Source organism: Mytilus californianus, unplaced genomic scaffold, assembly GCF_021869535.1.
Source record: "Mytilus californianus isolate M0D057914Y unplaced genomic scaffold, xbMytCali1.0.p SCAF_4, whole genome shotgun sequence".
Lineage (NCBI taxonomy): Eukaryota > Metazoa > Mollusca > Bivalvia > Mytilida > Mytilidae > Mytilus > Mytilus californianus.
The window spans coordinates 58,522,906-58,544,814 of record NW_026262690.1 but is presented as its reverse complement, the minus strand read 5'-3'; the positions used below and the strand labels follow the sequence as shown (position 1 = coordinate 58,544,814).

The 21,909-nt window shown below is 31.5% G+C and overlaps 1 protein-coding gene and 1 long non-coding RNA gene across 2 annotated transcripts in view; both read left to right on the top strand.

Annotated features, from left to right (window-relative positions):
- The first annotated feature begins 7,120 nt into the window (after nt 1–7,120).
- LOC127698451 (uncharacterized) overlaps nt 7,121–21,909 on the top strand; it is a 59,015-nt gene continuing 44,226 nt past the window's right edge. The window contains exon 1 of the mRNA XM_052201903.1: nt 7,121–7,539. Coding sequence (XP_052057863.1) covers nt 7,461–7,539 — 79 coding nt within the window. The 5' untranslated portion in view covers nt 7,121–7,460. The remainder of the gene's footprint in view (nt 7,540–21,909) is intronic.
- On the top strand, nt 16,872–20,830 carry LOC127698521 (uncharacterized). Its single transcript, XR_007980853.1, has 3 exons — nt 16,872–17,379; nt 18,436–19,150; nt 20,374–20,830. It is a non-coding gene; the product is annotated as an uncharacterized LOC127698521 (long non-coding RNA).

Genomic DNA, 21,909 nt, shown 5'->3' with positions numbered 1-21,909 from the left:
AGTTAGCTTAAAAGGGAGGGGGGGTAAACCATTCTAATATTGCACTTATGCATAAAATATTAAATGAGAGTAATATAAGAGAAAATATAAATACGAAAAGTCGCATATCTGGTAAAAAAAAGTCTCACTGGCAACTATTGAATTTCACGTACAATTGTCATTCTTAATCGAAATAACGGACAGTCATTAAAATACATGCATGTACACTTTGATAAAAAGGGGTGCTGCAGTTGCATATTATTCATCATAAATCTATTTCAAGTATATACTTTCCTGTCATTCTTATAAGTTAACGCAGAGACATGTAACTATACATCTCTAGTTAACGACAATCAACCATATAAATATTTGAATCTGATGTGACTTACCGTTCATCTCTTTCTTTTTTCTTCTTTTTTTTTGATTTGGGCAGGTACACAAACATTGTAATGATAGATATACTGTTCCAAGGTTGGGAGGGGGCGGTGGTTGGAGGTGAAGTATATCGAAAGTTACAAAATATTTAATAAGAAAGTTGTATTTATGAATTTACATGAAGAATTCTGATCTTGGGCGTAGGTTTCTTTTTTTTTAAGTTCAGTGATGTAATTTGAGAGAAAAAATTTAGTCAGAATTTAAATCGTACCGGCAATTTCCACCTAAGACTCCTCTAAAATCATGAATGGTCATGCTTCACAATCATCAGAATTTTCTTTGCATTGGTACATTCTGTATCGGTAGTGATTTACCTTGACATTTCAGGGTATAACAGAGCTACTTGTGTATTAGGTGACGTCCAATGAGGTCTTACGTATACAGGTTCACATTTATAATGGTTTCTGATATAACAAGGTTTTATGACATTCACACTTCTGCATGTTCTGTATACCAAATTCTTATCTTATTTTCAGACCAAACAAGGATGTGAATATTTTTCAGGAAAAATATTGAGTATCAAAGTATCAAATTAATTTTGGGATTTTTTTCTTTCTTGGTATTAAATCACAGAAACTTAAAGAATATACTGCTTGTCCGCTTTAGGTGTATTCTTGTCAATCTATATGTCTCTGGTATAGAGTGGGTTTATGAATGAATGATAAGTCTTGCAAAGGTACACGATATAAAGCACATTGAAAATTAATTCTGCCGGTCTGTCTCCATTCAAAAAAGGAAAGTTGACGTTAGATTGATTCTGTTATTTTTTTTAAACATCGTTGGTCAAATAGCTCAAGTATGTATACGTTGTGAGATTTTAAATATTTTAATAAGGGCATTCCCGATTAGGTAAATGTAGATCGCTGTGGACGGACCAAGCTATATTAATCATGTAACCGCGATAATTTTCTCTAAACATTGAAATATTCAAGGGAAATACCCATGATAATTTGAAAAAGTAAGTACAGTGTTTGGTTTATACGCTCGTTTTTCGTGGGCCATTTTTATTTATAAAATTATTTGATTGAAAGTAATTCAGAATTTCGATGTTACAACAAAATACTCACCTATCTATTTTAAAATTAAGCTTACGCAAAATATAAAAGATATACATGTATATAACGGCGATTCAGGTATTTTGCCACCATATTCCTCCCCAAATAAATAATGTTTATATCATTCATACGAAATGTTGTTCACACCTGTAACGGTGAACCGTGTTGGCTAAAATTCACTGCGTGAAGATCAAAAGAATAGAGTTACAGAATGCTAATCTTTTAATTACCTTGAATTTAACCACGCATTCAACAGGTAGTCACTAAGTGTCACAGTACAATACACATTGTATTTACACAGTACTAGTGGGAAATGTTTGCTAGACTGAAGTAAAAGCCTTCAGGTGAGAATACAAACATAATGTAAAATAATATCAGTTATATATGTTTGTTCAAAATATCTGTCGAAAAAAAAAATCATTAAAATAATTCTATTGTATGATTTACTTTTATTACTATAATCATATCAGAAATCCTTTAAATATAAATCGTACATTTTAATTTTGAAAGTTGCACAGCTGATCACTTTACTTTCTTAATTATTAGTTGGTTAATAGCTACGCCAAAAGTCGTCGATGCGCTTTAAATCGCGTTATTAGATGATTAACGAACAAGACTTACAATGAGATTTATTCACTCCCGGCATGCAAAAAGACTTAAACTACGTCACATAAGTCAGGAAGTTGGAATAAATTAAATTATTAATTCCCAATTTTCTTCTTTATTAGTGTTCATATCCAGATAAAACTTGGTAAATATGTTTTTTATGGTATTATGAACATAATAAGATGAAAAGTAAAAAATCGCGAATTTTCCCTTTAATGTTACATGACCCCATTTGGAAAATCCAAAAAAAAATGATGCAATATGAATTTTATAAATAGATCTTATGAAACTAACAAAGTCAATGTGAAACATGAAAATTTCAAATTGCTATTTTTTTTTTTTTTTTTTTTTTTTTTTCATCAAACGTTTTTATACGACCGCAAAAATTGAAAATTTTTTGGTCGTATATTGGTATGACGTTGGCGTCGTTGTCGTCGTTGTCGTCGTCCGGCGTCGTCCGAAGACACATTGGTTTTCGCACTCTAACTTTAGTTTAAGTGAATGGATCTCCATGAAATTTTACCATAAGGTTCAATACCATGAAAGGAAGGTTGGGATTGATTTTGGGGGTTATGGTACCAACAGTTAAGGAATTAGGGGCCAAAAAGGGGCCAACAATAAGCATTTTTGTAACTTCCAGACAATAACTTGTGTGTAAGTGTATGGATCTCTCTGACATTGTACCACAAGGTTCCATATCACAAACGGAAGGCTGTAATTGATTTTGGGGGTAATTGCCTCAAAATGTTAGGAATTAGGGGCCAAAAAAGGGGCAAAAAAACAAGCATTTTTCTAGTTTCATGACAATAACTTGTGTGTAAGTGTTTGGATATTTCTGAAATTGTACTACAAGGTTCCATATCACAAAGGGAAAGCTGGAATTGAGTTTGGGGGTAATTGCCCGAAACGTTTAGGAATTGGGGGCCAAAAAGGGGCCAAAAATAAGCATTTTTCTAGTTTCCAGACAATAACTTGTGTTCAAGTGTATGGATCTCTCTGAAATTGTACTGCAAGGTACCATACCACAAAGGCTGAGATTGAGTTTGGGGGTGATGAATCATAAGGGGGTTCAAAAAATTTGGGGGGGGGATTTTTTTTTTCTTTTTTTTTTCTTTTTTTCCTTTTTTTTTTCTTTTAAAATTTTCCATTTTAAGTTGGTTATTTCTGATTTATATTTAAAAGCAAATAATAATGATATGGTAGGAGATACACACCAAACAGGATGTGTAAATTATTATATAATAAGTATTGTGCAATAGCAAGAAATTTTCAATTGCACAGTATTGCACAATAGCAAGAAATCTTCAATTGCACAGTATTGCGCAATAGCAAGAAATCTTCAATTGCACAGTATTGCGCAATAGCAAGAAATATCCAATAGCACAATATTGCGCAATAGCAAGAAATTGTCAATTGCACAGTATTGTGCAAAAGAAGATACTTCGTATAAATTGCTTATTTCTTGATCAATTTCAATGGGGTTTTATTCTTTAATTCTTGGGGTTCTTTAATATGCTGAATCTAACCGTGTATTAAGTTTTTGGATTTTGGGCCCCGTTTTTAAATTGGTCCACATTGAGGTCCAAAGGGTCCAAAATTTAACTTTGTTTGATTTCATCAAAAATTGAATTATTGGGGTTCTTTGATATGCCGAATCTAACCGTGTATTTAGATTCTTAATTTTTGGTTCTGTTTTCAAATTGGTCTACATTAAAGTCCAAAGGGTCCAAAATTAAACTTAGTTTGATTTCAACAAAAATTGAATATATGGGGTTCTTTGATATGCTGAATCTAACCATGTATTTAGATTTTTGATTATGGGCCCAGTTTTCAAGTTGGTCCAAATCGGGGTCCAAAATTAAACTTTGTTTGATTTCAACAATAATTGAATATATGGGGTTCTTTGATATGCTGAATCTAACCATGTATTTAGATTTTTGATTGTTGGGCCCCGTTATCAACCTTGTCCACATTGAGATCAAAAGGGTCCAAAATTAAACTTTGTTTGATTTCATCAAAAATTGAATATATGGGGTTCTTTGATATGCTGAATCTAACCATGTATTTAGATTTTTGATTATGGGCCCAGTTTTCAAGTTGGTCCAAATCGGGGTCCAAAATTAAACTTTGTTTGATTTCAACAAAAATTGAATATATGGGGTTCTTTGATATGCTGAATCTAACCATGTATTTAGATTTTTGATTATGGGCCCAGTTTTCAAGTTGGTCCAAATCGGGGTCCAAAATTAAACTTTGTTTGATTTCAACAAAAATTGAATATATGGGGTTCTGTAATATGCTGTATCTAACTGTGTATTAAGTTTTTGGATTTTGGGCCGAGTTTTTAAATTGGTCCACATTGAAGTCCTAAGGGTCCAAAATTTAACTTTGTTTGATTTCATCAAAAAATGAATTATTGGGGTTCTTTGATATGCCGAATCTAACCGTGTATTTAGATTCTTAATTTTTGGTTCCGTTTTCAAATTGGTCTACATAAAGGTCCAAAGGGTCCAAATTAAACTTAGTTTGATTTTAACAAAAATTGAATTTTTAGGGTTCTTTGATATGCTGAATCTAAACATGTATTTAGATTTTTGATTATGGGCCCAGTTTTCAAGTTGGTCCAAATCGGGGTCCAAAATTAAACTTTGTTTGATTTCAACAAAAATTGAATATATGGGGTGCTTTGATATGCTGAATCTAACCATGTATTTAGATTTTTGATTTTTGGGCCCTGTTATCATTTTTGTCCACATTGAGATCAAAAGGGTCCAAAATTAAACTTTGTTTGATTTCATCAAAAATTGAATATATGGGGTTCTTTGATATGCTGAATCTAACCATGTATTTAGATTTTTGATTATGGGCCCAGTTTTCAAGTTGGTCCAAATCGGGGTCCAAAATTAAACTTTGTTTGATTTCAACAAAAATTGAATATATGGGGTTCTTTGATATGCTGAATCTAACCATGTATTTAGATTTTTGATTATGGGCCCAGTTTTCAAGTTGGTCCAAATCGGGGTCCAAAATTAAACTTTGTTTGATTTCAACAAAAATTGAATATATGGGGTTCTGTAATATGCTGAATCTAACCGTGTATTAAGTTTTTGGATTTTGGGCCGAGTTTTTAAATTGGTCCACATTGAAGTCCTAAGGGTCCAAAATTTAACTTTGTTTGATTTCATCAAAAATTGAATTATTGGGGTTCTTTGATATGCCGAATCTAACCGTGTATTTAGATTCTTAATTTTTGGTTCCGTTTTCAAATTGGTCTACATAAAGGTCCAAAGGGTCCATAATTAAACTTAGTTTGATTTTAACAAAAATTGAATTTTTAGGGTTCTTTGATATGCTGAATCTAAACATGTATTTAGATTTTTGATTATGGGCCCAGTTTTCAAGTTGGTCCAAATAGGGGTCCAAAATTAAACATTGTTTGATTTCAACAAAAATTGAATATATGGGGTTCTTTGATATGCTGAATCTAACCATGTATTTAGATTTTTGATTTTTGGGCCCTGTTATCATTTTTGTCCACATTGAGATCAAAAGGGTCCAAAATTAAACTTTGTTTGATTTCATCAAAAATTGAATTCTTGGGGTTCTTTGATATGCTGAATCTAACCATGTATTTAGATTTTGGATATTGGACCATAATAGGTGAATGTCCAATTTAAAATTTTTAAGTTCTTAGACCACATTCATTCTGTGTAAGAAACCTATGCTGTGTCAAATATTTAATCACAATCCAAATTCAGAGCTGTATCAAGCTTGAATGTTGTGTCCATACTTGCCCCAACTGTTCAGGGTTCGACCTCTGCGGTCGTATCAAGCTGCGCCCTGCGGAGCATTTTATTGGTATTTAGTCAAACATAAAACCATGTCAAACTCTCCCTCAATTTCTAAAAATTTCAGGTGACTAGCTGTTGTTGTTTCAGAAATATATGCCCCTCCTCACTAAATTTCAAACCGCAACATCTCTAAAACGACGACAGATATCACAAATCTGCTATTTGTAATATGATCTGCGGAACACCGTACATAAAAGAAAAAAAAAAAATTGCGGCAATTCCATAGCTCATCACGGGCACAATGAATAATTAAATATATGATGCAATACCGAACTTGAGAACCGGAAGTTGAAGAGTCATGAGACTACCACCATTCAACTCAGGACTGCTTGGTCAAGGTTATAGTACCCTTTGACGATCCAGGTGAAATTTTCTCATGACCTTGATATTGACCTATAATTGAAGGTATTAAAATAGTAATCATTTTTATATGATCGCAAAATTTAAAATTTCTTGCGGTCGTATAATGTTTTGACGTCATCATCGTCGTCGTCCAAAGACATTTGGTTTCCAGACAAAAACTTGAGTATAAGTTGTTTGGATCTCTTTGAAATTGTACCACAAGGTTCCATTCCACAAATGGAAGGTTGAGATTGATTTTGGGGGTTATTGTCTTTACTCTTTAGGAATGAGGGGCCAAAAAGAAGAATGTTCATGTTTCAGGACAATAACTTGAGTATAAGTGTATGGAACTCTATGAAATTTTACCACAAGGTTCCAAACCTCAAAAGGAAGGTTGGGATTGATTTTGGGGGTTAAGGCCCTAACTGTTTAGGAAAAAGGGGCCAGAAACATTACTTTTCTCATACTTTGAATATATTGCTTTTCTTTTTCAATTTCAATAGGGTTAAATCAATGTCTTGATTTTTTTAATATGCTAAATTTAACCGTGTAAAAAAATGTATTTTGATTTTGTGATTGTTGTCCCCGTTTTTAAATTGGTTCACATAGGTTTATGATGAGGTCTATCGATGGTCATGATAACCTCAATAGAAACGGGGGGAGGCCATGACAAAAAAATGTTGGAAGAAAAAATAAGAAAAATGACCTAAGAAAAAAAATTAGTAATAAGGTCGTTCCCACATAGGGAAAGACCTTCAAAAAAAACATTAGAAAAACAATAAGGTCTTTCCCACTTTGGGAAAGACCTTAATTATGTATGTATATTTTAATGTTATTTTTTATTCCAGTCAAACCACAAGTTATCCAGACTAGTGGAATATCAGAGAATGACAGGATCATTTATACAGAACATTGCACACCTAAAATTTACCATGTGATTGAAGAGGATAATTTTACCATTTTGTGTGAAATCAAGTCTCTTCTTCCAATCAGATCTCTTAGGTGGCAGAAAGATGGGAAGGATATTAATTTACATATTGACAAATACATAGATTCTAAGACATCCCTAACAATAAAAAATATTTCTGATGATGATACAGGAACTTACGAATGCTTTATTACCAACTGTTTTGGACTTGGTAACACAACTGTGGACAGATGTGTTAGTTATTTATCTGCCTTACACAGATGGATGACATGGGTGCAGGCATTACATCATTTCAATGCATGTAGAATGGAAGAACAGAATAAAATCAATGTAATTGTTTACAGTAAGTATATATAAATATTTGGTTGTATTTATAAAATTAAGAAAATGACAATGCAGACTTCAACTTATACTATGTGAACTATCTTAATAAAAAAAAATTGAAAAAACGGATGAAACAGCATGTTGTATTCCTTTTACATTGGAAATAAATTAATAAAAAGAAAAGAAAATATAAAGATAACAAATGTTCTCAAATGACCATTATTACAGTACTAGTATGAATATGATATAGGGTTATCTACCGGTACCTTTTGCATAATTGTGGTCGCCATGTTGTTACACAAGGAACTTGCATGCATGAAACAAAAATCTTTGTTTTGAAGTTAAAATGCATTTGATATGTATAGAAATAAGAAGATGTGGTATAAGTGCCAATGAGACAACTTTCCATCCAAGTCGCAATGTGTAAAAAGTAAACAATTATAGGTCAAATACGGCCTTCAACACCGAGCCTTGGCTCACACTGAACAGCAAGCTATAAAGGACCCCAAAATGACTAGTGTGAAACAATTCAAACAGGAAAACCAACGGTCTAAAAACGAGAAACACTTAAGAACCAGATAAACAAATACATTTCCATAAATCATAGTTTTTATTAGCCATTCCGCCTTGTTTTGACAATATACATGTAGGTTTATGGCCATTACAATTTTCTCCTAGTGTTTCTTTTAAAAAGTAAGCAGAGCATACATTATTTTCAATGTAATGAAAGGAGACATTAATGACATCGTACCATAGTTTTTCGGTACCAATATGGTACTGACTTGATATCTATATATTCCAGGGTTTATCATTGCCTTTGATAGTTAAAACAAAATACGCAGTGATGTTAAGGTTGTTCGCCACTTGAAAATGAACAAAAATGCAGTGTTTTCACATTGAGTGTCCAGTAAATAAGAAGTTGTCTCTAATCATAATATAGTCGGTGTGTATAAAGACATTAGATGTAGTTCTTTGAAAAAAAAATCTAAATCTATATTTAGACCCAGGGAAAAAGTCACGTGACTACCCGAAATAGAAAGCAAAATAATGACAAATAAATCTAAATAGAACAAGGGCATGCTGATGTGTAAATGTATAATCAAAGACACCTATGAATAGCTTATGATCTAAATTTCATTAAAAAATCATGGCAAAGTGTTGTTCTTAAAGATATGGCATAGAAAAACAGATTAAAAGGTCCATCATTTCACATTTTGTGCCTTTTTCGCTGTTTCTGGTACATGTATGTCACTACTCTGATTATCTGTATTCTTTGCCATATGTTAGCGCAGTGTAATTTCTGGGAAAACAAAAAAAATCGACCTTAGAGGCCAGTATGCCCTTGTTCTAATCGTTTTTATGACTGAATCGTGAAAATGCTCAATTGACTTTCAATGTTCCAATCGAATTACTCCCCTTTGTTAACTGAGAGCGCCAATTTTTCCTTTTAATTATTAAATTGAGCTGCTGTTTCTCTGCCCTTATGATATATTTTCATTTTTTATTCACTTTCACCTTCAACTGTATTTGTTTGTGTTTTCAGCACTATTTAATAAGCGTATCGCTATTTTCATATGTGGATGACAAAAGAGGGAGGGGTCCAGAAAACATATTTCATCAGCGCATTTTGAAATTTTCGTGTTCATATCTAGCATTGTAAGGCACTGATAGTTTATGATATTTACTGTATGAAGTTAAAGTCAGATTCTTTCATTTATATGTCAATATAAAAATAAGGAGTTGTGGTCAGATTTCCAATGATACAACTATCCAGATAGGATATTCAAATATTGTGAATATTAGGGAACGACCATTTAACTTCAAAAAGGGGGGGAGGTTATGATTTTTTCCTAAAAAAATATTCTGATCCCCAATTTGATGAAAAAAAATATTGTGGTCAAGCAGATGACAAAAAAAATATTCTGGATCCAGATTTTCACCATACCTTATAGTGTAAAAAAATAATTTGATTGATAGCGTCAAAAACTAAAAAAAAATTCTGACTCAGACAAAAAACCATAACCCCCCTTGGAGTTAAATGGTTGCTCCCTAAGCAATAATGATTATAGGTCACTGTACAGCATTCATCAATGAAGTTTATTTTTTTAAAGATAAATAAGAGTCTAGAAATCACATGCTAGAGAGGGATCCTTCATTTCTGTATTCTTTAACATTTATGTCATTTTTTTTCGGTTCTTTATTTTTTTGCCTGTTAGTCACTATTCTTTAAAATTTAGCACCATATATTATTCTCTATTTATTTTTGGGGCCTACTTTTCTCTATTCTTTTATTTTTTCTGCCCCTTTTCCTCCAGAATTGGCCCATTATTCTCTAGTATGCTGTAAATCCCACTCAGACCCGGATAAATGTATCACAAATTCTTTCCCTCAGAATTGTTGAATTTGTTCTGTTGTACTTGTTTTCTTGTTTATTGTAATAATTTCATGTTTCCCCTAGATGGCCCATTGATTTTGAATGAAATATACTAGTCAAATGCGTTTTGTTAAAATATACTTTTTCACTTTTGTGGTCATTTGGAAAATGTTGTTTGTGCTGTAATTAGACCCCTCTACCAAGAAATTTGTTTTGCAAGCACACGTATAAAAATTGCTGTTTTTATCCAACGCAATCATAGGTTTGAACGTTGTTTTCAATTTAGACTTGTTTATATTTTTTCGTTTGGGCTTGTACTATATTTGCATTCGGGTTTATATAATCCGTTCATCCTATTTCGACTCTATAAAATTCAAGAGTCTATCCTAAATTGAGGTAAATCAAATGGTCTTCCAAATACCGTTTCGATTCCTAACATCACTGAAGACATTAACTGTCGAAATCCGGATATGGTGTACAAATTTTTGCACCTCATGTTTGCGGTATACCATCTTTTCCGCAAGTTTATTGTTTTCTGTTTGGTATTAAATTAATAATTAAGATCAGTTTTGTTACATCTGGTGATCCGTTTATTTGGCAATCACCATGGCAGTCAGCAGGGTTTAAGAACATCCGTTGAATTTGTTCTGTTGTACTTGTTTTCTTGTTTATTGTAATAATTTCATGTTTCCCCTAGATGGCCCATTGATTTTGAATGAAATATACTAGTCAAATGCGTTTTGTAAAAATATACTTTTTCACTTTTTGGTCTTTTTGAAAATGTTGTTTGTGCTGTATTTAGACCCTTCTACCAAGAAATTTGTTTTGCATGCACACGTATAAAAATTGCGGTTTTTATCCAACGCAATCATAGGTTTGAACGTTTTTTTCAATTTAGACTTTTATATATATATGATCTATACTTTAGATACACTAGTTGGCAAATACATGTATCAATGTTTCAAAAAATATCAACACAATCTTAACTGTCCAATTGGTTAATTATCACTCAAAAGAATACAAGGTTAGAAGATTTGACTTGATTTGCATGACTTAATGGGGGAAAAGATTAACAAGCAGGAGACCAGTAGCTAAGGCTTGTATAGGTTTTGGACTTGGCCCCTCAATATTTAAGTTAACTGAAAATATCCATAATGCTTATGTTAATCTTTCATATTTTCACAATTTGGGCCTCTATATTGATAATGTTAGTCTTTCTCCCTGCTTTATACCTTTTATAATATTCAGTTTTTGCATATTTATATTTGTAATTGTATAACATGCTGAAGTGATATATAGGTATAAGTTCAAAATCTGCATTAGGGAAGAAGTTGTCCTTCTGAGAATTAGTCTTTTTGACAAAGAATTAGAAATAATGATAATCTAATATGAGAAGCATTTATTGCTAAAGGTAAAGAAAAATTACATTGAAGTTTTGAATGAAATACACTTGTAGTTAATATCATTGAAAAAGAATGTCACCTGTCAAACTATTGATAAAGATTTCCACTGAAACAGTGCAATATCCTAGATAGAATGATGTATACTTCCTACCTCATTAATAATGAATGATTTCCGACACTATTATTTTAATCACTTAATCCTTGTAGTACATGAATTACATTGAGTTTTCCTTTTCCATTCACATTGCTATATTCTAGCAATTTTGAAATTATAAATAACACATTTGTGATGAACCATTTAGAAAATTAATCCTCCCTTTTTAGGATGTTCTCCAGTTGGCATGATAATATCTATGTTTTACTTTTTAGTGTAAATATATATGTCACTTTATCACAGATTGGATATTCATTTGACCTGAAATATAATAATAATGAAAATTAACAACTTGTTGGTCATAATGCATGTAATTGTTAACAACCACCATAATTTGACACAAAACTTTACACATGCATGTAGATGTATGAAATAAATTGAAATATGTCAACTTCATTTATCCTCATGAATTAAATCAGTGATCAAAATGTAAATATACTATGATCATTAAAATGTTTCCAAAGATTGTGATCACTTTTATCATCAATGATGGTTCAAAACAAACTATCAGTAAATTATCCTGTCAACAAGACTTGTGACTTGTGAAATCATGACCCAAGACAATACATGTATGATGAAACTGTGTGTAAAATTTAAGGATGTGCAGCTCTAAATTATTAAAATAAATCTTGATTGTTTTCAAGTTTTTACAAAAATGGACTGATCATATTTAAAATTTAAAAATTTTTATTCTAATCATGTACATATAATGATAGCATGTGCTTGAAGTTATATGCATAATTCAAGAGATGCGTTTTTTTCAATTGTAATGTTTATTAATTCAAAATCTTGAACCAAATTTAAATTACCATCCTTGATACAAACAGTTTATTAAATGAAATTGAAGATTTCAAATTTAGTTTGAAATGATAAAATATGGAGTTTAGGCTAAAGTACTGATTAAATTTATAAAACCAAGTATTATCATTGGTTAATCATTGGCAATCATAAAACATCTTCTTATTTTTATACTGAAATTTACCTGTCTTGTCAATCCAATTTATGGCAAATTAATATCTTATTGCAGCATAAATTCTGGTCACATCCTGTAAGAAAACAGAGAACACATAAATAATTGAAAGGCTTTTTATGCCCAAATCAAATGGGATAATTTATTCAAACAATCATGATGAAGCAAATAAAAGATACATTTTTATTTACAATGATATCTATATTTTATTAGAGTATAAACCTTTTTTGTATATATAGATTTTCTTATTCCTGCTATATGACATGTATGATGAAGGATAAAAAAAAAATTTTTCCTAAAAACATCAATACTTACCTAGCTAGCTAGATACATTTATATAATGTGCACACACTTAAAAATATATAACCTGATACTGGATTATAGAGAAATAAATGACACATTTATGAAAAGTGCAATTATGTATCATCTATTTTTTTTTCTGAATGAAAAATTAAATTATATTTATTTTGACAAACATTTCCAAACCATGAAGTTTTTCATACAATATATTTGAACTTTCAGTTATATTTTGATTTATATTTTTACATCAATAAACATGATAAATTATTCATTTATAACTTTTGCATTTGATAAGAGCTCCAAACTTTTATTTCTATACAAGTTTCCATGAAATAAAGTATCAATGGAATAAAAACTATTTTAGTTGTGTCTTATATACCTGTCTGATATAAAGACAAATCAGTAAATATTTTATATAAATAAGAAGATGTGGTATGAGTGTCAATGAGACAACTCTCCATATTTTATGTACATATTTAATTATTTTTCTGACATCATATAGCAATTTATTGTAAGTAAATAGAATTCAAGAACTCTACAAATAGTGTTATATGCCCGAATCCAAATGCTTTCGACTTAAATAAAAAAAAAAAACGAACACTTAGCGATCGCCAGTCAGATTATAAGATAAATAGGATCAAGTTTGAATTCGATAACCCTCCCCCTTATTATTGAAAAAGAAAACATAACACATAAAATTAACCGATTTTAACACATCGTATGAAGATAAACATGAGTTAAGTGATATTGTACTTACATTTGAATACTCATGATTGTGCTAATTAAACAGTATATATGCATACCCTTTTTATTTAGTGTCAAATAAAAGAGTGTAAGGTACTCTGTTGGGTATTTTACCCTTCTTAATTAGTGTCAAATTATTTCAGAGTTGTAAGTCACTCATGATAATTTTATAACCTAATTACTACATCAAAGGTGCGGTCAATTTCGTAACAAATCAAACGTAACATTTACAAAAAGTTTGTACATCTGTGACAAATATCTAATTTAGCGTTTTTTTATTGAATAACTGTATCTGAATATATTCAATAAACAAGACGTCATTCAGCAAAGAGAGTTTAACTGTTTTCTGCCCGTCACTTTTTACAACTTTTTAATAGCAACCAATTCATTATCCGCCAAAATAAAAACCGCCAAAATTTTTCATTTACTGTGTTGCCCTTAAATCGCGAAATTTTACACCCGCGAAAAAAACCCGCTATACAGTATATGGATGAGGACAATGTATTTACTATTAGTTTATTTATGCAATAATTTCCACCTTTTATCAGGATAACAAACATGTGGTAATTATCAAGTAACAAAATTATCATTGGAGTGACAGATTTATTTTAATTGTGTTTCCTAAGTGTTGTTGATGATAAGCTCTGTAGGACGGTATAAATATAGTTTGAAATTTACTGTTCATTATTATATATTTTGAAAATAATTATAGTTAAGTTTTATAGATTTTTTAAAGACATTGTATTAATGATAAGTGATATTTTGGAATTTTTTTTTTCTGGGGGGGGGGGGGGGGGGGGAATGTTTAGAAGAATTTTGTGGTAGGTTTGTTTGTTATTCTGTATAGCTTCAAAACTAGCATATGTGTTAAATTATTGTACATCTTATAATTTAAAAAAAATCCAGGATATCAAAGATAATGGATTTTATAATAAGTAAAATCATCTTTTTTCAAAATTAATTCATTATTATTGTTTTTGAAAAACATTGAAAATTTGTAAATTTTAAAATGTCACACTTGAAGCTTCACACTCCTGACAAATTGGGCATGTTTTTGGAGCAAATCTTCCAAACATTTTAAAAAGGCATCAACATGAAACTTGGAAGTAAATATGATTTTGTCAGTATGGTTCTGTTGGCTATCTTGCTTTTGCTGCATAACAAAAAAAACATTCCCGGATTATCAAAAATCTTCCTTTTTATTGACACAACCCAGAGTTGAACTAACCCCTTGGTCATGTATGCATGACTAATCCTTCTTATTAGTCCCCTACCGATGAAGTCGAAGGGGACTTTAGGTTTGCACTCCGTCCATCTGTTTGTCTGTCTGTCCATCTGTCAGTCCGGCAAATCAGTTTTCCACCCTTTTTTCTTTGTGCTTGAAGATATTGATTTGATATTTAGTGTATTGTTTTATCATGACAAGTTACAGATCAATTTCGAATTTTGTTCCAGTTTGATGATTTTGTGCAGAGTTATGGTCCTTGGACTTAGAAAATTCACTCAAATAATCAGTTTTCTGCACTTTTTTATGTCCCCGCAGTAGCGATGGGGGCATTAAGTTTTACCCTTGTCCGTACGTCCCAAAATTGGTTTCTATTCTCTAACTTGAGTTTGCCTCAACCAAATGTTATGAAACTTATACACAATGCTCGAACTGTTCTAGAGTTATGCCCCTTTATAAATGGAAAAATTGCAAAATTTGTATTTTCTTCTAAATATCAAGTAATTTTTATACGACCGCAAAAAAATTTTGTTGTCGTATATTGGTATGACGTTGGCGTCGTCGTCGTCCGGCGTCGTCGTCGTCTGGCGTCGTCCGAAGACACATTGGTTTTCGCACTCTAACTTTAGTTTAAGTGAATGGATCTTTTTGAAATTTGACCATAAGGTTAAATACCACAAAAGGAAGGTTGGGATTGATTTTGGGGTTTATGGTACCAACAGTTAAGGAATTAGGGGCCAAAAAGGGGCCAAAAATAAGCATTTTCTAGTTTCCAGACAATAACTGTGGAACGGTGTATGGATCTCTCTGAAATTATACTACAAGTTTCCATACCACAAAGGGATGGTTAGGATTTGCTTTGGGGGGTTATGGCTCAAACCGTTTAGGAATTAGAGGCAAAAAAGGGGGAAAAACAAGGTTGTCCTGGTTAATGGACAAATACTTTAATACAAAACATAATTTAAAGCAGTGTAAGGGAGATAAATCAAATACATCATTGAAATTATCTCCCTTACACTGCTTTTAAATTATGTATAAAGTAATGGTTAATGAACAATAAAGATAATTTAAAACAGTGTAAGGGAGGTAATCCAAATACAACGTTTTGGTTACTTCCCTTACACTGCTTTTAAATTATGTTTAAAGAAATGCATATTTATAAAGGAAGACCAGTAAAAATATCTGCAAATGTTGCATCTTTTTTTTTACAAAAAAATCCATATGAAAGATTTGACACTATATTTTTATACGACCGCAAAAATTGAAAATTTTTTGGTCGTATATTGGTATGACGTTGGCGTCGTCGTCGTCGTCGTCGTCGTCGTCGTCGTCGTCGTCGTCGTCTGGCGTCGTCCGGCGTCGTCCGAAGACACATTGGTTTTCGCACTCTAACTTTAGTTTAAGTGAATGGATCTCCATGAAATTTTACCATAAGGTTCAATACCACGAAAGGAAGGTTGGGATTGATTTTGGGGGTTATGGTACCAACAGTTAAGGAATTAGGGGCCAAAAAGGGGCCAAAAATAAGCATTTTTGTAACTTCCAGACAATAACTTGTGTGTAAGTGTATGGATCTCTCTGACATTGTACCACAAGGTTCCATATCACAAAGGGAAGGCTGTAATTGATTTTGGGGGTAATTGCCTCAAAATTTTAGGAATTAGGGGCCAAAAAAGGGGCAAAAAACAAGCATTTTTCTAGTTTCATGACAATAACTTGTGTGTAAGTGTTTGGATATTTCTGAAATTGTACTACAAGGTTCCATATCACAAAGGGAAAGCTGGAATTGAGTTTGTGGGTAATTGCCCGAAACGTTTAGGAATTGGGGGCCAAAAAGGGGCCAAAAATAAGCATTTTTCTAGTTTCCAGACAATAACTTGTGTTCAAGTGTATGGATCTCTCTGAAATTGTACTGCAAGGTACCATACCACAAAGGGAAGGCTGGGATTGAGTTTGGGGGTGATGAATCATAAGGGGGTTCAAAAAATTTGGGGGGGGGATTTTTTTTTTTTCTTTTTTTTTCTTTTTTTTCTTTTTTTTTTCTTTAAAATTTTCCATTTTAAGTTGGTTATTTAATATTTAAAAGCAAATAATAATGATATGGTAGGAGATACACACCAAACAGGATGTGTAAATTATTATATAATAAGTATTGTGCAATAGCAAGAAATTTTCAATTGCATAGTATTGCACAATTGCAAGAAATCTTCAATTGCACAGTATTGCGCAATAGCAAGAAATCTTCAATTGCACAGTATTGCGCAATAGCAAGAAATCTTCAATTGCACAGTATTGCGCAATAGCAAGAAATATCCAATAGCACAATATTGCGCAATAGCAAGAAATTGTCAATTGTACAGTATTGCACAATAGCAAGAAATATTCAGTTGCACAGTATTGTGCAAAAGAAGATACTTCGTATAAATTACTAATTTCTTGATCAATTTCAATGGGGTTTTATTCTTGAATTCTTGGGGTTCTTTAATATGCTGAATCTAACCGTGTATTAAGTTTTTGGATTTTGGGCCCCGTTATTAAATTGGTCCACATTGAGGTCCAAAGGGTCCAAAATTTAACTTTGTTTGATTTCATCAAAAATTGAATTATTGGGGTTCTTTGATATGCCGAATCTAACCGTGTATTTAGATTCTTAATTTTTGGTTCCGTTTTCAAATTGGTCTACATTAAGGTCAAAAGGGTCCAAAATTAAACTTAGTTTGATTTTAACAAAAATTGAATTTTTAGGGTTCTTTGATATGCTGAATCTAAACATGTATTTAGATTTTTGATTATGGGCCCAGTTTTCAAGTTGGTCCAAATCGGGGTCCAAAATTAAACTTTGTTTGATTTCAACAAAAATTGAATATATGGGGTTCTTTGATATGCTGAATCTAACCATGTATTTAGATTTTTGATTTTTGGGCCCCGTTATCAACTTTGTCCACATTGAGGTCAAAAGGGTCCAAAATTAAACTTTGTTTGATTTCATCAAAAATTGAATTCTTGGGGTTCTTTGATATGCTGAATCTAACCATGTATTTAGATTTTTTATTTGTGGACCCGCTATCAAATTGGTTCATATTGAGGTTAAAAGGGTCCAAAATTAAACTTTGTTTGATTTCATCAAAAATTGAATTATTGGGGTTCTTTGATATGCCAAATCTAACCGTGTATTTAGATTTTTAATTTTGGGTCCCGTTTTTAAATTGGTCTACATTAAGGTCCAAAGGGTCCAAAATTAAACTTAGTTTGATTTTAACAAAAATTGAATTCTTGGGGTTCTTTGATATGCTGAATCTAAACATGTGTTTAGATTTTTGATTATGGGCCCAGTTTTCAAGTTGGTCCAAGTTGGGGTCCAAAATTAAACTTTGTTTGATTTCAACAAAAATTGAATATATGGGGTTCTTTGATATGCTGAATCTAAACATGTATTTAGATTTTAGATTTTTGGCCCAGTTTTCTAGTTGGTCCAAATTGGGGTCCAAAATTAAACTTTGTTTGATTTCAACAAAAATTGAATATATGGGGTTCTTTGATATGCTGAATCTTACCATGTATTTAGATTTTTTATTTTGTGGGCCCACTATCAAATTGGTTCATATTGAGGTTAAAAGGGTCCAAAATTAAACTTTGTTTGATTTCATCAAAAATTGAATTATTGGGGTTCTTTGATATGCCAAATCTAACCGTGTTTTTAGATTTTTAATTTTGGGTCCCGTTTTTTAAATTGGTCTACATTAAGGTCCAAAGGGTCCAAAATTAAACTTAGTTTGATTTTAACAAAAATTGAATTTTTAGGGTTCTTTGATATGCTGAATCTAAACATGTATTTAGATTTTTGATTATGGGCCCAGTTTTCAAGTTGGTCCAAATCGGGGTCCAAAATTAAACTTTGTTTGATTTCAACAAAAATTGAATATATGGGGTTCTTTGATATGCTGAATCTAACCATGTATTTAGATTTTTGATTTTTGGGCCCCGTTATCAACTTTGTCCACATTGAGGTCAAAAGGGTCCAAAATTAAACTTTGTTTGATTTCATCAAAAATTGAATTCTTGGGGTTCTTTGATATGCTGAATCTAACCATGTATTTAGATTTTTTATTTGTGGACCCGCTATCAAATTGGTTCATATTGAGGTTAAAAGGGTCCAAAATTAAACTTTGTTTGATTTCATCAAAAATTGAATTATTGGGGTTCTTTGATATGCCAAATCTAACCGTGTATTTAGATTTTTAATTTTGGGTCCCGTTTTTAAATTGGTCTACATTAAGGTCCAAAGGGTCCAAAATTAAACTTAGTTTGATTTTAACAAAAATTGAATTCTTGGGGTTCTTTGATATGCTGAATCTAAACATGTGTTTAGATTTTTGATTATGGGCCCAGTTTTCAAGTTGGTCCAAGTTGGGGTCCAAAATTAAACTTTGTTTGATTTCAACAAAAATTGAATATATGGGGTTCTTTGATATGCTGAATCTAAACATGTATTTAGATTTTAGATTTTTGGCCCAGTTTTCTAGTTGGTCCAAATTGGGGTCCAAAATTAAACTTTGTTTGATTTCAACAAAAATTGAATATATGGGGTTCTTTGATATGCTGAATCTTACCATGTATTTAGATTTTTTATTTTGTGGGCCCACTATCAAATTGGTTCATATTGAGGTTAAAAGGGTCCAAAATTAAACTTTGTTTGATTTCATCAAAAATTGAATTATTGGGGTTCTTTGATATGCCAAATCTAACCGTGTTTTTAGATTTTTAATTTTGGGTCCCGTTTTTTAAATTGGTCTACATTAAGGTCCAAAGGGTCCAAAATTAAACTTAGTTTGATTTTAACAAAAATTGAATTCTTTGGGTACTTTGATATGCTGAATCTAAACATGTGTTTAGATTTTTGATTATGGGACCAGTTTTCAAGTTTGTCCAAGTTGGGGTCCAAAATTAAACTTTGTTCGATTTCAACAAAAATTGAATATATGGGGTTCTTTGATATGCTGAATCTAACCATGTATTTTGATTTTGGACATTGGACCATAATAGGTAAATTAAAAAATTGAAGTTCTTAGACCACATTCTTTCTGTGTCAGAAACCTATGCTGTGTCAAATATTTAATCACAATCCAAATTCAGAGCTGTATCAAGCTTGAATGTTGTGTCCATACTTGCCCCAACTGTTCAGGGTTCGACCTCTGCGGTCGTATCAAGCTGCGCCCAGCGAAGCATTTTATTAATTCTATTATAAAATAGTTTAAGTTAGCACTATGGTAAATTTAAATGGGTAATTATGGTTGCCAACTCCATTGGAAATTTGAATTGAGATTATGACCATATCTTGAGGGAAAGAATTTTTTGGGGAAAAAAAGGGGGGGGGGATAAAAAGAAATTGTGGGGGGTCAATTTTTTCTCATTTCAGATTTCAGAAATTAAAAAGAAATTATTCTTCAAATATTATTTTTTTTTCAAATTTCAAATATTGAAAAATTTCAAGAAGTAATCTTAAATTGCACAGTATGGCACATTAGATTTGTAAAATCTTTGATCACATTTATTTATTTGTTATGAATCTAACAGTGTATTTAGATTTTTAATTTTGGGTCCAGTTTTCAAATTGGTCTACATTAAGGTCCAAAGGGTCCAAAATTAAACTTTGTTTGATTTTAGCAAAAATTGAATATATGAGGTTCTTTGATATGCTGAATCTAAACATGTATTTAGATTTTTGATTTTTGGCCCAGTTTTCAAGTTGGTCCAAATTGGGGTCCAAAATTAAACTTTGTTTGATTTCAACAAAAATTGAATATATGGGGTTCTTTGATATGCTGAATCTAACCATGTATTTAGATTTTTTATTTGTGGACCCCATTATCAAATTGGTTCATATTGAGGTCAAAAGGGTCCAAAATTAAACTTTGTTTGATTTCATCTAAAATTGAATTATTGGGGTTCTTTGATATTCCAAATCTAACAGTGTATTTAGATTTTTAATTTTGGGTCCTGTTTTTTAAATTGGTCTACATTAAGATCCAAAGGGTCCAAAATTAAACTTAGTTTGATTTTAACAAAAATTGAATTCTTGGGGTTCTTTGATATGCTGAATCTAAACATGTGTTTAGATTTTTGATTATGGGCCCAGTTTTCAAGTTGGTCCAAGATAGGGTCCAGTATTTAAACTTTGTTTGATTTCAACAAAAATTGAATATATGAGGTTCTTTGATATGCTGAATCTAAACATGTATTTAGATTTTTGATTATGGGCCCAGTTTTCAAGTTGGTCCAAATTGGGGTCCAAAGTTAACTTTGTTTAATTTCAACAAAAATTGAATATATGAGGTTCTTTGATATGCTGAATCTAACCATGTATTTAGATTTTTTATTTGTGGGCCCCGCTATCAAATTGGTTCATATTGAGGTCAAAAGGGAACAAAATTAAACTTTGTTTGATTTCATCAAAAATTGAATTATTGGGGTTCTTTGATATGCCAAATCTAACCGTGTTTTAAGATTTTTAATTTGGGTCCCGTTTTTTAAATTGGTCTTCATTGAGGTCCAAAGGGTCCAAAACTTAACTTAGTTTGATTTTAGCAAAAATTGAATTCTTGGGGTTCTTTGATATGCTGAATCTAAACATAGATTTTTGATTATGGGCCCAGTTTTCAAGTTTGTCCAAGTTGGGGTCCAAAATTAAACTTTTTTTGATTTCAACAAAAATTGAATATATGGGGTTCTTTGATATGCTGAATCTAACCATGAATTTAGATTTTTTATTTGTGGGCCCGCTATCAAATTGGTTCATATTGAGGTCAAAAGGGTCCAAAATTAAACTTTGTTTGATTTCATCAAAAATTGAATTATTGGGGTTCTTTGATATTCCAAATCTAACCGTGTATTTAGATTTTTAATTTTAAGTCCCGTTTTTTAAATTGGTCTACATTAAGGTCCAAAGGGTCCAAAATTAAACTTAGTTTGATTTTAGCAAAAATTGAATTCTTGGGGTTCTTTGATATGCTGAATCTAAACATGTGTTTAGATTTTTGATTATGGGCCCAGTTTTCAAGTTTGTCCAAGTTGGGATCCAAAATTAAACTTTGTTTGATTTTAACAAAAATTGAATATATGCGGTTCTTTGATATGCTGAATCTAACCATGTATTTTGATTTTGGACATTGGACCATAATAGGTAAATTAAAAAAATTCAAGTTCTTAGACTACATTCTTT